General features: G+C 36.0%; 1 protein-coding gene across 7 annotated transcripts in view; it reads left to right on the top strand.

Moving 5' to 3' along the window:
• GTF2H2 (general transcription factor IIH subunit 2) overlaps positions 1-15,913 on the top strand; it is a 38,901-nt gene that overhangs the window by 835 nt on the left and 22,153 nt on the right. For 5 of the 7 annotated variants that reach the window (XR_013445757.1, XR_013445755.1, XR_013445758.1 and 2 more), the window contains exons 2-14: positions 449-526; positions 854-890; positions 1,321-1,407; positions 3,798-3,848; positions 4,186-4,240; positions 7,675-7,780; positions 8,998-9,088; positions 9,257-9,344; positions 9,966-10,073; positions 11,288-11,351; positions 13,106-13,209; positions 13,767-13,869; positions 15,708-15,747. Coding sequence is in view for 3 of the 7 variants with exons in the window: in XM_036072110.2 (XP_035928003.1) it covers positions 449-526; positions 854-890; positions 1,321-1,407; positions 3,798-3,848; positions 4,186-4,240; positions 7,675-7,780; positions 8,998-9,088; positions 9,257-9,344; positions 9,966-10,073; positions 11,288-11,351; positions 13,106-13,209; positions 13,767-13,869; positions 15,708-15,747 (1,012 nt within the window). In the remaining 4 variants the exon portion in view is untranslated. Of the gene's footprint in view, positions 1-448; positions 527-853; positions 891-1,320; positions 1,408-3,797; positions 3,849-4,185; positions 4,241-7,674; positions 7,781-8,997; positions 9,089-9,256; positions 9,345-9,965; positions 10,074-11,287; positions 11,352-11,897; positions 12,954-13,105; positions 13,210-13,766; positions 13,870-15,707; positions 15,748-15,913 lie in introns of those variants that run through there. The other 2 variants (XM_078067216.1, XM_036072112.2) reach the window with 2 other exon arrangements.

Below are 15,913 nucleotides of genomic sequence, written 5' to 3'. Positions count from 1 at the left end.
AAATCTTTAAAAAAAAATTAAAAAAAAAAAAGATACTTCATGCCCATTTGCGATTAACTTCATTCCTACCTCCAGCTGTAGGCAACTGCTAATCTACTTTTTGTCTCTATGCATTTGCCTTTTTGGGTATTTCATGTATATGTAATCTTATAATATGTGGTCAGTATTATCTCGCTTCTTTCATACAACAGTATTTTCAAGGTTCATCCATGTTGTAGCAGGGATCAGTAATTCATTCCTTTTTATTACTGAATAGCATTATGTTGTATACCATGTTTTCATTCATTCATTCATCAATTGATGGACATTTAGATTGATTATACTTTTTGGCTTTTATGAATAATGCAGCTGTGAACATTCATGTGCAGATCTCTGTGTGGACATATGTTTTCATTTCTTTTGGGTTAATAAAATTTTAGCTTTTCAAACAAGTAAATATTGCTTATAGGGAGATTCTTAAAGAAGATGAATCAGGATCACTTAAAGCTACGATAGAAGACATTCTCTTCAAAGCAAAGAGAAAAAGGTATGTAAAGTTTTTGTAGGTGTGTTACAAAAGATAAAATAGATTCCTTTAAGCCTTTCTGTCCACCTATACCCACTCCTCAGTACTTCATTTCAGCTGTATTCCAGAAAAACTGACCTTTAAACTCTTGAGTAGGGGGAAGGAACCAGCCACCTAGCACTTCAGAAGGGAAATGGGTCTTCAGGGACTGTCCAAAATGCCTGTAATTATGTGAACCCCATAAGTTAATAATTTACTTCACTAGAAAATGCAGGTTAGTTGAAAAGTTATATTGATTTTTTGGGTAATAGAGGACATTCCATTAAAATGTTTGCATAATTTTAACAGAGTATTTGAGCACCATGGACAAGTTCGACTGGGAATGGTATGTTGACATTTTTTTTCTTTACCAGTACAGAACTAGTTGGGTTAGAGAAGCATTCTGTCTTGACAGAATTAATAATAGTAAGACAACAAATGTTTTAGAAGAATATATTAAAAATATATGTGAATGGGCACCTGGGTGGCTCAGATGGTTAAGCGTCTGCCTTCGGCTCAGGTCATGATCCTGGAGTCCCAGGATAGAGTCCCACATCGGGCTCCCTGCTCAGTGGGGAGTCTGCTTCTCCCTCGCTTTACTCCCCCTGCTTGTGTTCCCTCTCTCGCTGTCTCTCTCTCTGTCAAATAAATAAATAAAATCTTAAAAAATATATATACATATATATGTGTAGAATATGTAAATAGTAAATGCCATTTTTACTTTTTGGTCAAAAGTGAATTTGAAAATTGTTATATTTGTGGTTTATTTTTGGTAGATGCGTCATCTTTATGTGGTAGTAGATGGATCAAGAACAATGGAAGACCAAGATTTAAAGCCAAATAGACTGACTTGTACTTTAAAGGTATAGTAAAATCATTTTAATTTATACTAAACGTGAGAAAGGACACTTAATTCTAAAAAAAAAATTTTTTTTACTATAACATCTTTATTAAGATATAATTCACATACCATAAAATCAACTTACTTAAAATATACTGTTAAAATTTTTTGCCTGTTACAGAGTTGTGCAACATTATTACCACAGTCAGTTTTAGAGCATTTTTATCATTACAAAAAGAAAACCCAGGGATACCTGACTGGCTCAGTCAGAGGAGTGTGCGACTCTTGATCTCAGGGTTGTGATTTCGAGCCCCATGTTGCGTGCAGAGATTACTTAAATAAATAAAACTTTAAAAAAAAAAAAAAAGGAAAGGAAAACAGAAGCAAATTTTCTGTAGTTTTGCCAAACAGTATTCCATTGTATACAACTTTGGGTTGTTTCCACTTTTGGGGGCCTTTTATGAATAATGCTGCTGGGAACATCTGTGAACAGGGTTTTGTGTGGAGGATGTTTTCCCTTCTAAAGCTTGATTTTAGCTTGGGTAGTTTATGTTTTATCCACTTTTCTGTGGCCTGAGAATAGCAGCTGGGATGAAACGGTGTGCGCCAAAGGGGTGAAGCTCAGCTTGGGGGGTGTGCGGACTCGGCTGGATTTACAGGCGTTCATTTTATCTTCTGAGATTATATTAACTGTCCTGTATCTTGTTTAACTAACTGGGCAGGGGAGGGAGGATATAATGCATTTCCATGAGGAGATATTCCCAGCCTTGGAACTCTTTCCCTCAATTAAGTGTGAAGCTTGGATTCTTCTCTTCTGAAAGGAAGGTTAGTTCTTGATTTCTTTCCCTATTCATTCATAACTTCTGGTAGAAGAGGAAAAAGATAACAATACTCTCTCTCTTCACTTCTTTCCAAAAGCAAGAGTATTAGCGAAATTTCCCAGGACTTTTTTCAGTCATGAATGGGGCTTCAGAGGAGTAGGATGAAGTAGATGCTGAATCATACTGCTGGACTAAATTCTGCTCCAGAATCCTCCGTTCCTTTTCTTGTACATAAGTTTTCTGAATTTACTAGATTAGATTTGTCCTTTATCTTCTCTATTGGTGAATGTGTGTGTATTTATTACAGTACTGATCCACTCTCCACAGTTGAATGTCCACAGCATTCTCTCTTTAACACACTCCAGTTGGAATGGAACCTTCACAACTACATTTTCAAGGTCCACCATAACCTCCAGGATGTGAAACTCAACTCCTTTTTATCTTTAGCAGCAACTGAAATAGTTGACACTTAATCCTTCCTGAAAGGCATTCTTTTTTTGTTCTTTTTGTTTGTTTTTGTTTTTTTGGTTTTTTTTAAAGAATTCTGTACCCCTGATGTGGGGCTCGAACTCACGACCTCATGATCAAGATTCCCACACTCTAAGGACTGAGCTAGCCAGGCACCCCACACATCCTTCTTTTGACTTTCATTACATGTAGTCTTTTTATTTCATCTTAGGCTCCCCTCTCCCACTTTAAAATGCTGGAATGCCCTAGGACTTGGTCATAGTTCTTTTTTTCTGTCTACTCTCTTCCCTTGAGTAAATACTATATATTCCCATGAAGAAATTTTTTTAAAGAATGCATTTTTTTGAGTTTGTAATACAAACTATAGCTAAGTAGAAGTTCAATCACATCATTTAGGAAAATGATACAACAAAAAGACTAATATTTATGCTCTTAATTTCTGTCCTCCCACCCCAGTCAGGGTCTTGCTTTGTCAATTAACCCTTTTCATTGTCTTTGGACTTAGATCATTCTGCCCAGTTTATAAACACATTCAGATTATTTGTAATTTATTAAAACCCATCCTCGGTTATGCTCATTCTCTTGTTTCTGGCTTCATAGGATCTTTCCATGTTTAGATTACATCTGTCTCACAATCCAAATGGTTCCATCTTTTATTTATCTTTTTATTTTTTGAAGATTTATTTATTAGAGCACATGCGCCAGGGTGTGGGGGAGGGGCCGACAGAATCTCCAGCAGACTCCCCACTGAGCACTGAACCTGACTTGGGGCTCAATCTCATGACCCTGAGATGACTACCTGAGCCAAAATCAAGAGTCGGACCCTTAACCAACTGAGTCACCCAGCGCCCTGGTTCTATCTGTTAAACCCAGTTCATCACTTACCATTTTAAATTCAGGCTTATTTAATATTGTGATTTTTATTTATTTGAATATTTTAAAATTTATTTTTGTTTATTTAATATTTTTACTAAAATATTTGAAAATATTTTACTAAATATATTTGAAAATCTATGAGCCTAAAAATCTCAAGAGAAGTGACGCTTGATAAATAGGTTTCACAAAACATTTCTTTATGGTTATTATTTTGCCCTTATCTAGTATTTTTGTTTTCTTTAAACAGTTATTGGAATACTTCGTAGAAGAATATTTTGATCAAAATCCTATTAGTCAGGTATGTAGATAAGTGATGGAATTCAGATTTAGATTCCTGGTATTACTGCCAATTCTAATTTATTTTTAAAACGTTGGGCATACATTCTGTGAATTATTAAGTGATCCAGATTGTGTACCAGTTTCTGGTACACTTATCAGTGACAAGCAAGGCAACTCTAAAAGTTAAATAATGTACAGTAAACTCATAGCTAAATTTCTGTCAAAAGCATCATGAGAAAAAGCTTCTCGTATGTTACTTATGTCTTTTGTAATTACTAATTTATTTTCATTATGTACATTCTTATGAAGAAGAAGTAATTTGTTAAGTTAATAATCATTTTTGTTTTTATTTTGAGATTGGAATAATTGTAACAAAGAGTAAAAGAGCTGAAAAACTGACCGAACTCTCAGGTATGCATAAAATTACCTTTATAGGACTCAAGGACTTGGCTCTATTTACTCAACCTTGTAACCCTGTTCATAAGGTTGCCTAATAAGTAAAATGAAGACTTCTTTTATGCTCTCCATGTGAAACACTTAATAACCCCTCGATTAAATCCTCCAGTAAACTCTTGGTATCTAAGACGAACTGTTTTAAATTGAGTTCTGTATGGTAATGAATACTACTGCAATGAATGTAAATGTTTATTTAAGACTTATACATTCTTATCCTGAAAGTATTAAGATAAAATTACTGTAACCATTCCAAAAATCCACTTAGTCTTAAAATTACTTTTTTAAAAGTTAAACCTCTAAAGAGGAAAGGATTTAAAAATTGAATTGCAGTTATTATTAATAATTCAGTTTTTCTGCTTACATGACATGTCTAACTGAATTTTATTCTGTTAAAAGATACTGCAGGTTTTATTTGTTTTGGTGCTGTTTTAACAAATTCACATCACTAATTCTATTTTAATTTCTGTGAAATACACTATCCCTTAAATGTGGTTCTCATCCTTTCATCCTTACCAATACAGATAAATTTGAAATGACATATTTTCATCATTAATAGTTTTTCACTATGGCAGTAAGGAGTGAAATGTATGTTAGCCTGGTGTGATCAAGAAATTCAGTTATGAGTAACCAAAAAAATCTCAAACTAGCTTTAGTATACAAGGGAAATTATTGACTCCCATCTAAAGGAGGGCTGATTTCACACATGGTAGTTTCCAGGGTTCCTGGCTCTGGTTGGCTTCATTCTCTGAAGTGAGGTGAAAAGATGTCTGTTACTAGCCCTGAGTCTCCATGACCCTCATAGTCTGTAGCTTCAGCACAAGTCCCACGGAGGTCTCGGAATGACCCTGCTTCTGATTTGCCCACCCATGAGCAAAGTGGCCAGAGGAATGAAGTATTGTGTTGGTAGGCCTGGATTACATGCCTGCTCCTGGAGCAGGATGGAAGCAGGGTAAGCAGCTGGTTTGTTATACTATGAGGACAGGATGGTTTCTCCCAGGAAAGGACGTAGGACCCTCTTGGCACCCTTCTCACATTCAGAGTAGTTTTCTATGGGTGCCAGAGAAGTCATACGTATAGGGATGAAAAATCCTCTGGATATTTTGATAGGCCTCTTGACGGCACTCCTTGTCTGTCTGATCAGAATCACTGCTGTAAACCACACTGACAGTAATCGAGTTCGCTTTTTTCCTATACTCACAATACAATAGGAGGTGAACGAACTATTTTGTATGGTATGGTAGAAAGAGAAGTGGCTAGAGAGCCAGGAGATGTAGGTTTAAGTGCTGGTCCTGCCACTGGGTAGGTATTTGTCTTTAGGCAAATCTTTTAACTTGTTAGATTCGTTTTTCACTTATGAAATGAGGGATTTGGACTTAGTGATGTACTTTTCATTTCTAAAATCTTAGGATCCCGAGATTAAATAAATACTTGAAATATGTATTAAATAATGGCAAATGCTTAGTATTTTAAAACTTAGATAAATAAGAACACGAAGAAGCTATAAGTAGATGAATGGACAAAGACAACAGATAATTCATACCAGAATAAAAAGGGAAACGAAATAGCTATTAAAAAAGAAATTTTAGCCAAACAAGTGGTAAAACAATACCACACAACAACATTTTATTATTTTATATATTTTAAATGAACAAAATGAAGTTTAAAAAGCAGTATATTGCTTGTGGAACCATGGAGAAACTGGTACCTATAGTGCTGATAGACTGATTAATTTATTTAACATTTTTGGGAAAAGATATAAAAATGGTTGTTCCTTGGAATTTATACTTAAGAAGCATTATGAAAGAAGAAAAAGCCTCATTCTACAAATACACTCTTCGTAACAGTAGTGACAAATTGGGAAGACATGTTCAACGGTATGGAGGTAGTTTGATGAATTATGTGATCAAACAATTTAATGATATTTTGATTATCATTAATTAACATGAAGATGGTGTTGAAATAGGAGAAGATGTCAGAAGAATACCGTATGTCATTGAATCTAAGATTGCATCATTTGTAAGATACCTTTGTTTTATCAGCTATCAAGAAGGAAACACCCTAGCAGTTAAAATTTGATACAGTGTCAGATGATATATATAAATTGTTCACACCAAAAAATGTATTGCTTGGTATGAGAAAATAGCAATAGACAATCTTTTCAGATGTAATTTCGGTAACAGAAGATAACACGGCTGTATTTATTTGCGGAAATCTTCCTTTCTTAGGTCTTCTAAATCCCTTTTTAAATTAAAAAAAATTTTTTTTATTTTAAAGATTTTTATTTATTTAACACAGAGAGCACAAGTAGGCAGAGCAGCAGGCAGAGGGAGAGGGAGAAGCAGGCTCTCCGCCAAGCAGGGAGCCCGATGTGGGGCTCGATCCCAGGACTCTGGGATCACGACCTGAGCCGGCAGCCGCTTAACCGACTGAGCCACCCAGGCGCCCCTAAAGCTCTTTTTTTAATCCCCTGAAGAAAAATAGGGAATTGCAGTCATTCTTCCATCAATGAATTTTTGCTTCACTGATAATATATACCTCACTGCTCTGTTCCTTGCCTTTCTACATAAAAATAGAACCTTTTGTAGAAACACTTGAAATGGCAGTGAAACTAGCCACGAATAGCACAAACAATGTACAGGTGCAGTTGGAACAGCACCGCGGTAGCCATGCGTAGGCTCACGTGGGAGCAGGCCGTGACGTCACGTGGGAGCAGGCAGTGACGTCACGTGGGAGCAGGCCGTGACGTGTGCCGCACAGGTGCTCCCTGGCTGCCAGTGATGGTGCGACGCGGCGTGACTTAGATGTGACAATGTGAAAATGTGTGAGTCTTAAATGTAAAAAGTTTTGCACTTGAAGTTAGTAATATTTAAAATACGTGCTAATAGGGCACCTGGCAGGCTGTCAGTAGTGCATGCAACTCTTGGTCTCGGGGTCATGAGTTCGAGCCCCACGTTAAAAAAAAAAAAAATGTGGGGCGCCTGGGTGGCTCAGTCGGTTAAGCGTCGGCCTTCGGCTCAGGTCATGATCCCAGGGTCCTGGGATTGAGCCCCGCGTCGGGCTCCCTGCTCAGTGGGGAGCCTCCTTCTCCCTCTGCCTCTGCCTGCCGCTCTGCCTACTTGTGCTCCCTCTCTGTCTCTCTGTCAAATAAATAAATAGAATCTTAAAAAAAGAAAATGTGCTAGTTCGTAGAAACAGATTATTTTTATTCTTTCAGTATGAAGTAAAAGTTGATATAACAACGCCTCTGATAAAAGTGCAACTTGCTAAAAATGTAAATCAAAGAGATTCTATTCTTTAACAACATAGATAAGTAAATATGGGGAGAAACAAATTTCCATAATGTATATATAAAATGTTATTATAAGTAGATTATGCCATTTCTATTTTAGGAAACCCAAGGAAACATGTAACATCTTTGAAGAAAGCTGTAGATATGACCTGTCATGGAGAGCCATCCCTCTATAACTCCTTAAGCATGGCTATGCAAACTCTAAAGTTGGTATTTTACATTTTTTATTTATAATTGGTGTCCATTTTTTTTGAATGGAGATGAACACGTATCAGTATGTTTCTCCATAAACTGAGCTGCAATGAAACCGTTAAGAGAAATATGTAATGTCGTTTATGATGTTTAGTGTGGTGTTGTTTGTAATTTTTATTTTACGTTTGAGTTGGTAAGATAGATTCTTAGAGGTTTTAGAAAAATATAATTAAAACTGTAGCAATATTAGTACAAAATAAAATGTTGATGAAAAAGTATTTTGTTAAAAATTAGATTGTATATGAAATTGAATGTGCGTAATAACTGTGAGTTTTTTGCACATTTATTGACTTCTCTTAACTTACTTTGTAGCACATCTGCAAATTAATAGCGTACTCTTCCAGCAAGTTCAAATATGTGGAAGGTAGCTGAGACCCTAATGGAAATATTCCATTAGTGCTAGCGCATATATTTTGTCCCTGGATAGTCTGTCCTGACTTTTATAGCTTTATATAATAGATATTTTTCTAGTTTTGAAGTAGGTGAGAAGAAGCTAACACCCACATTAGAGGTAGGCACAAGAGCAGCATCCACAAATGAAACCTGAAGGCCCAGCAATGCAGATAGAAGTAGGAAAGCTATAAATAGCTGATAAAATTGCATAGATTAAGATTGCATAGAAATCTATTTACGTAGATTTAGATAGGGGAAAATAGTTCATCATGTCCTAAAGTCCTATAAATTATCATATAATTAAATGATACACAAAAATTAATGTTTATGAATATTATCACTCTGAATCACCATGAGGTTAAATTATAGCCTTTAAAAAAGAAGCATGTTACTATTGTCAAGACACACCTTAAAGTTGATCCACATGGTATTGTCATACTTTCCAGTGTACACGTTAGACTTTGTACAAAACGAATCTACTAGGTTGTAAGCTTCATGATGTCAGGAACCTCATTCATTCTTGCTTATTACTCTGTTCCTAGAACCTAAAAGAGTATTCAGTAAATATTTATGGAAACAATAAATGAATCAGTTTTTTGTGTAGCTAATTTTAGAAAAATTTAACATGTTTAGAGTATACTCAATTCATTCCTTTGCAATGTTAAAACAAATGAGATATTCTGTAGTCTAAATATATAAACCACATGTACTATTTTGTCTGGGTAAATTTTTTATTAATTTGTTATACCTAATGGGAATATATTTTATCTTTCTGTAGACACATGCCTGGACATACAAGTAGAGAAGTCCTAATCATCTTTAGCAGCCTCACAACTTGTGATCCGTCTAATATCTATGATCTAATCAAGGTAGAACCACTACCTTTCCTTATAATCAAAACCAGAGTTATAACTCTAAAGAGAATTCTATAGTGAATTTATTACTAGTTTTCAGAAAATTCTGTTTTTCAAACATACTAATTTTTGCATGTTTTTTTCCTTCCCCTGAAACCCTTTATTTACATGGATTTTATGAAGACCCTAAAGGCAGCTAAAATTAGAGTGTCTGTTATCGGATTATCTGCAGAGGTTCGGGTTTGCACTGTACTTGCTCGTGAAACTGGTGGTATATATCTAGATTCTTCAGTATTTATTCATAATTACTCTGTAAGAAGTAACAATTTATTAATTAGTATGTTTTCATCTGTTTTCACGGTACTAAATTTAAATCACTTCATGTCCTGAAATCCATAATATGGATAGTCATCTTAAATGTATCATTGATTCTATAAGATATCTCAAAATGCAGGGACTTTTCAGTAGTTATGTCAGTGTTTAGAGGAAGTGTTAATAACTCTTGAAATGCTAGAAATTTCACTAATATGTGATACTTTGTAAAGATCTTACAACTTGGCTTTAATTAAATTGTAATTATAGTTATTCCCAGAGAAGTCAATTTAGAGATGTCATTTAAATGAGGTTTTTGAAAAATGATAATTTAACTTAAATACTTATTTTGAAAATGTACATTTTCAGATGGCAAAACTTTTACAGAATTACATAGGAATTACAATTGAGGGGCTCCTGACTAACTCAGTTGATAGAATGTGCGACTCTTGATCTTGGGGTTGTGAGTTTGAGCCTGGGTGTAGAGATTACTTAGAATAAAATTTAAAAAAAAAAGAAAAATTACAATTGATACTTATATCTGGAAAGCTGATTTTTCTTTTACTTTTTGTCTAATTAGGCACATACCATGTTATTTTAGATGAAAGCCATTATAAAGAATTGCTGACACATCATGTTAGTCCTCCGCCTGCTAGCTCAAGTTCTGAATGTTCACTTATTCGCATGGGTAAGTGTTTATTTTGTGTTATTTTAAAGTGGATATTTAGGAGCACGTGGGTGACTCAGTCGGTTAAGCGTATGCCTTCGGCTCATGTCATGATCTTGGGGTCTTGGGATCCAGCCCCGCATGGGGCTTCCCTGCTCGGTGGGGAGTCTGCTTCTCCCTCTCCCTCTCCCTCTGCCCTTCCTGCTGTTGCTCTTTCTGTCTCTCTCTCAAATAAGTAAAACCTTTAAAAAATAATAAAAATAAAATAGATATTTATTTATTTTTAAAGATTTATTTGAGGGGTGCCTGGGTGGCTCAGTCGTTAAGCATCTGCCTTCGGCTCAGGTCATGATCTCAGGGTCCTGGGATCGAGCCCCGCATCGGGCTCCCTGCTCAGCGGGAAGCCTGCTTCTCCCTCTCCCATTCCCCCTGCTTGTGTTCCCTCTCTCGCTGTGTCTCTCTCTATCAAATAAATAAATAAAATCTTAAAAAAAAAAAAAAAAGATTTATTTGAGAGAGGGAGTGTGCGCACCAAGCTTAGGGAGGGACAGAGAGAGACGGAGAGAGAATCTCAAGCAGACTCCATGCTGAGCATGGAGCCCTGTGTGGGGCTCGATCTCATGACCCTGAGATCATGACCTGAGCCGAAATCAAGAGTTGCATGCTTAACCAACTGAGCCATCCACGCACCCCTACTTATTTGTTTTGCTATATAGATAGACTTAAAATTTTTATGTAGTGAAATCTTTTTTTTTTTTTTTTTATTGTTTTTGCTTTTCTTGGACGTGTTGTCAGAATTTGAAAAATATGTATGGAAAACAAACTACATGGGTTTAGGCATTCCAAAATTTTAAGCATAGAAGTATATTCTTATATAAAATGAAAGTGGACAACTATGTAATAGATTACTCCAATGTATCAGAAGTATTTAAAAATTACAAACATTTTATTTTTAAAAAGCAGTGTGTGTTGTATTAAATTAGATAGTTATAAACTTAAGAATCTGCAACCATATGTATGGACAGATCTTTCCCCCACATTCTCCACTTTTAATTTTTCTCATAACCTGGAATTACAGTCAGCCTGACCATACTGTAGTAAACAAATCTGAAAGGCAGGAGAGAGAACTTTTGTACAACTTTGTGGGCTTTCTGGTAGGAACATTTTTAGGTTCCTAATCCAACAATTTTGCTATTTGCTTGAAAAAAGAAAGTAACACATTTTTTTCTATGAAGGATTTCCCCAGCATACCATTGCTTCTCTGTCTGATCAAGATGCAAAACCCTCTTTCAGCATGGCGTAAGTAAAAACCTTGAAACTCTCAGTGATTATGTTTGACATTTTTAATTCTTTCCTATAAGTTATAAATTAAAAAATATAAACTGAGTTATATGGGCTTGGGGTGTAATGTAAAAAGGTTACCTTCTATATAGCTGTAACAAGGAGTGAGGACTATCTCCGTTTACTCCTGTGTAGTAATCCTCAGGATCTGTTACTAAGTAAAACAGCAAAGTAGAGAAAAGTGTATTGTATGCTGCCACTCATCTAAGAAGAGGGTGGAGATTTGACTGGATATACATACTTGTTTATATTAATGATAAAAATAGTAATGGAAATAAAAAGTAAAAACTGAAAAAATATTTACTTGGGCAGTACGTGGAGAAAGGCAAAGGGATGGCTCCTAGACCTTTCTGAACATACCTTGCTTTAACTTTAGAGCTTTATAGTTTACATAATTATAAAACAAAATTAAAGAAAGTAATTCTTAAAAATCACAAATAAGAGTTGTGTCTCCAGCTATAAAGGTACCATAGGGACTGAATGTACTGTCCTCCCTCTTACCAGAAAACCAGACAAAATATATGAAACAATGATTTTCAGATGTGGACAACAGGCAGTGCAGGTAATGATCCCTGAAGGCAGGGAAACACATGAGGTGGGCCCTGTGAGTGCAGCTTACTGCCTCGAGAGAATTTCCAGGCTGCAGTGCAGGGAGGGAAAACCCAACCAGAGCCTGGAGGTCGTGGTCAGGTGAGGAAACCAAGTTCAGAGTTTGGGGAGGCTGAAATGGCTGTAGTTTTCCAGGCACAGTGCTAGAAAGTAAAGAGCTGTACAGAAAGCTCTCGAGATTGCAGAGACTTCCCCATGAGTCATCAGCTGAGTTATGATCATCACATTTGTGTGGGAGCTACTAGAGACCAAGGAAAGAACCCCTGAACAGGAGCAGGCAGCATATCCCTGGAGCTCACATGGGGCAGGGAACAGTTCATGGTCCTACCAGTCAGTGTGGAGGGATATCTTAACAGTGGGCATTGAACAGAGTCCACAGTAATGGAACCAAATTAACCCTAGACTAACAGCTGTTCTGGATAGCCTAATGAACTCTAAAGCAAGTTTTGAATAGATCAAACTATTTCCCAGTTACTTAACTATATTCTAGAAGAAGCCCCAACATATTTAAGGGAATACCAAAAAATCCAGCACCTAAAACAAAGAAAAATCATAATGTCTGGCAGCAAATCAAAAATGACCAGGCATGCAACGAAGTAGGAAAATATGACCCATAATAAGGAGAGAATCATAGAACAGAAACATACTCAGAAACAACACAGTTGATGGAATTAGGCAAAGTATTAAAACAGCTATTACAAAAAAGACCCAAATCAAAGTTCTAGAGACAAATACAGTGTCTGAAATGAAAAATATACTGGATGGGACTAACAGCAGATGAGTCCCTGAAGAAAAGATGAGTGAATTTAAGGACATTAGTGCAATTTGGGCCCCTGGCTCGCTCAGTAGGAAGAGCATGCAACTCTTGATCTCGGGGTTGTGAGTTCGGGCCCCACATTGGGTGTGAGATTACTTAAAAAAAAAAAAAAAAGCATTAATACACACTATTCAAAACAGAAATGCAGAGAGAAAAGAAGAATGAACCTCGCTTAAATGAACTATGAAACAACTTCAAGATTTTAAAATCAAGGTAGCATACTTTGTTTTGCTATAACCATTCCCATCTTTATATATCACTTTAAAAGTACTGTTTCCTCCCACAGGCACTTGGATAGCAACACTGAGCCAGGACTTACATTAGGAGGGTATTTCTGCCCACAGTGTCGGGCAAAGTACTGTGAGCTTCCAGTTGAATGTAAAATCTGTGGTGAGAAACCAACTGTTCTTTATCTAGTAAATTAATCTTGAATAACTTCTTACCTATATTGCTAATAAAGTAAATATAAATGTTAAGCTCTGCCTATATTTATGAATTTAATCTGTGAGAATCAGAAAAGGATTATTTTTTTTATTGAGTACCCAGTACTCCATTTCTAAGAATAAACGTGGCATTCTAGAACAGTTTTCTGATTCTCCCTCTGAAATGAGTATGTTCTTTAAAGGCTTTGCTGTAGATCTAGTAGACATTTTTGTAGCTCTTAACGTTCATAAAATATATATAAGGACAATGAGGAATTAAAGTGATAGAATTGTAGAATTTTGTTTCATTTTTAAGTAAGCAAACGGCCAAGAGAGGTCACACAATTAGTGACAGAAGTAAGACTCCATCCTGGAATCTCCTTTTTAAGGTGATATGTAAATGAAGAAATCAATACCAGCAGTCCTAAAAAAAGCTTGAAAATATTTAGCCTATTATTTGACATGTCAGCCATTGTCTTACTGAGGTTTGGGCTATTAAACATGATTCTCTGCTTTATTTGTTAGGTCTTACTTTGGTGTCTGCTCCGCATTTGGCACGGTCTTACCATCATTTATTTCCTTTGGATGCTTTTCAAGAACTTCCTCTAGAAGAACATAATGGAGAAAAGTATATGAGTTTTGATTAATTTATATCTGTTATATGTGGTAGAATAATGTTTGAATGTGTTGTTACTACATTAAAAAAGATAGTCATATTAACTTGGGCAAGATTACTTGTAATTTGGAAAATGAGATGGTAGAATGCCTTGGTTGTGACTGAAGTGACTCATTATTAAACAGATCTGGATCTCCAGAAATCTATTAATTTCCCTAAGCCCATCTCTGTATAGTAAGTGTAGTCAAATACTGATAAATCAGCTCTCTAAAACAACAAAACAGTCCTGGTTTGCAACCTTACCTGATTTCTGTGGTGTAAGACCAGAGCATTTATCCAGAAGGTCTAGTATTAGAATAGTTAGAGAAACAGAGAAAAGATCAAATAAAGAGTAGGTAAGAAATAGTTAAGGATATTGTCTACTGTTGAAGGACAGAACTTTATAGATTGAAAGGAACTGTCAGGTGCCTAACATAGGGAAAATAGACCCACACTAAAGTGTATCATTGTGAAATTTTAGAATAGGCAGCAAAAAACTAAACATTTCTGGAGGGGGAAAATTAGGTCACATAATCTGGAATTAAAATTGTTTTGTGTCTCAGCAATACTGGCTACTGCCAGGAAGTGATTTCCTTCAGTTGTTACCAACTTAAATTACATACCTAGCAAACCTATCAGTTAGGTCAATGAAGACATTTTCAGACTTACAAGGCCTCAAAAAGAGACTCTGGGGAAGCTGTGGAAGAGATGATTCAAAGGACCTGAGAAAGAGAATGACTGGAAGAGAATAGGAATATTGATCTGGTTCAAACGTGGCTTAAGAAAGCCCTAGGATGATGATAAGGGGAGATTCCAGAATAACACTTTTGTGTCAGATGTGGAGAATAGTCCAGTTTGGAGAAGGTCAGAATGCTGCAGGAGAGATGTCACCAAGAGGGTGAAAACTAGAATTCTTGATGTGGGTGACCATAGGGACGACATTGAGATTTCTCAGGGAAAGGTTGAGGCTGAGTTGGGGTAATTATATAGAAAACTAAGCTTGTGGACAACAGTATAGTTATTAACTCCAGGAAAAAAATATTTTGAAGAGAAGAAGAATTGTATTACATGGCTCAGCTGAATATGTTTTTATAGTCATAATAAACTAAACATTTAATATTTTTCTATTCAAAATGATTTTAGTACACAAAGAATTGAGAATGGTGTTAGTTATGTGTGTGTACATGCTGTTGGATCAAGAGGTTTGAAAGAGAATTAAATTCTGATCTTCCTTAGTTGGAGGTTTATAGCCAATGCCAGAAAAACACAAGAAATAGCACTGTAACAGTTAGAAGTTTTGAAACTGTTCGGGGAGCTGGAAATGAAGTGGGGTTGGTAAGGAGAGGGCTGCTATTTTTGGTAGTAAGTCTTGAGAACTTTTAACTCTTTAAACCATTCCTTGAAAATTAAGCCCTCAGGTATCCACACATAAATTAACTTCTCTTCTGTCCATCTAGAATTATACCAGCTACCTGCTATTCTCAGGAGAGTTGAAGAATAGTCACTCAGATTATTTTCTGTAGGGCTTAATTCCCTCACAGAATCCCAGTAGGGAAATCATGCTCCTATTTAACCTTGATGAAAATAAAATTTAAAAAAAATTTTAAAGTAGGATTTTGCTTTGTGAGATGATCTTGGGATATACTGTAGAATTTTCTTAAGTTATTGGTATTCTTAATTCTGTTTTTCTCATAAAAGTCGTGTGTGAAGATAAGTACTTATTAATTACAGGATTCTTGTTATTGAGATTTTGCCGAGCTATTTTAAGGAGTGAATTCCTAACAAAATGATTCTTAAACTTTCTTTTTCAGATTTTGTTATGGATGTCAGGGGGAATTGAAAGACCAACATGTAAGTTCATGTGCTTTCTAAATATTAAGTATTGGGACACCTGGGTGGCTTTGGTTAAGCTTTGGTTAAGCATCTGCCTTCAGCTCAGGTCATGATCCTGGGGTCCTGGGATCGAGTCCCATGTCGCGCTCCCTGCTCAGCGGGGAGCCTGCTTCTCCCTCTCCCT

Source organism: Halichoerus grypus, chromosome 2 (assembly GCF_964656455.1).
Source record: "Halichoerus grypus chromosome 2, mHalGry1.hap1.1, whole genome shotgun sequence".
NCBI classification, from domain to species: Eukaryota; Metazoa; Chordata; class Mammalia; order Carnivora; family Phocidae; genus Halichoerus; species Halichoerus grypus.
The sequence above is the reverse complement of the archived record's forward strand: the minus strand, read 5'-3'. Positions and strand labels throughout refer to the sequence as shown.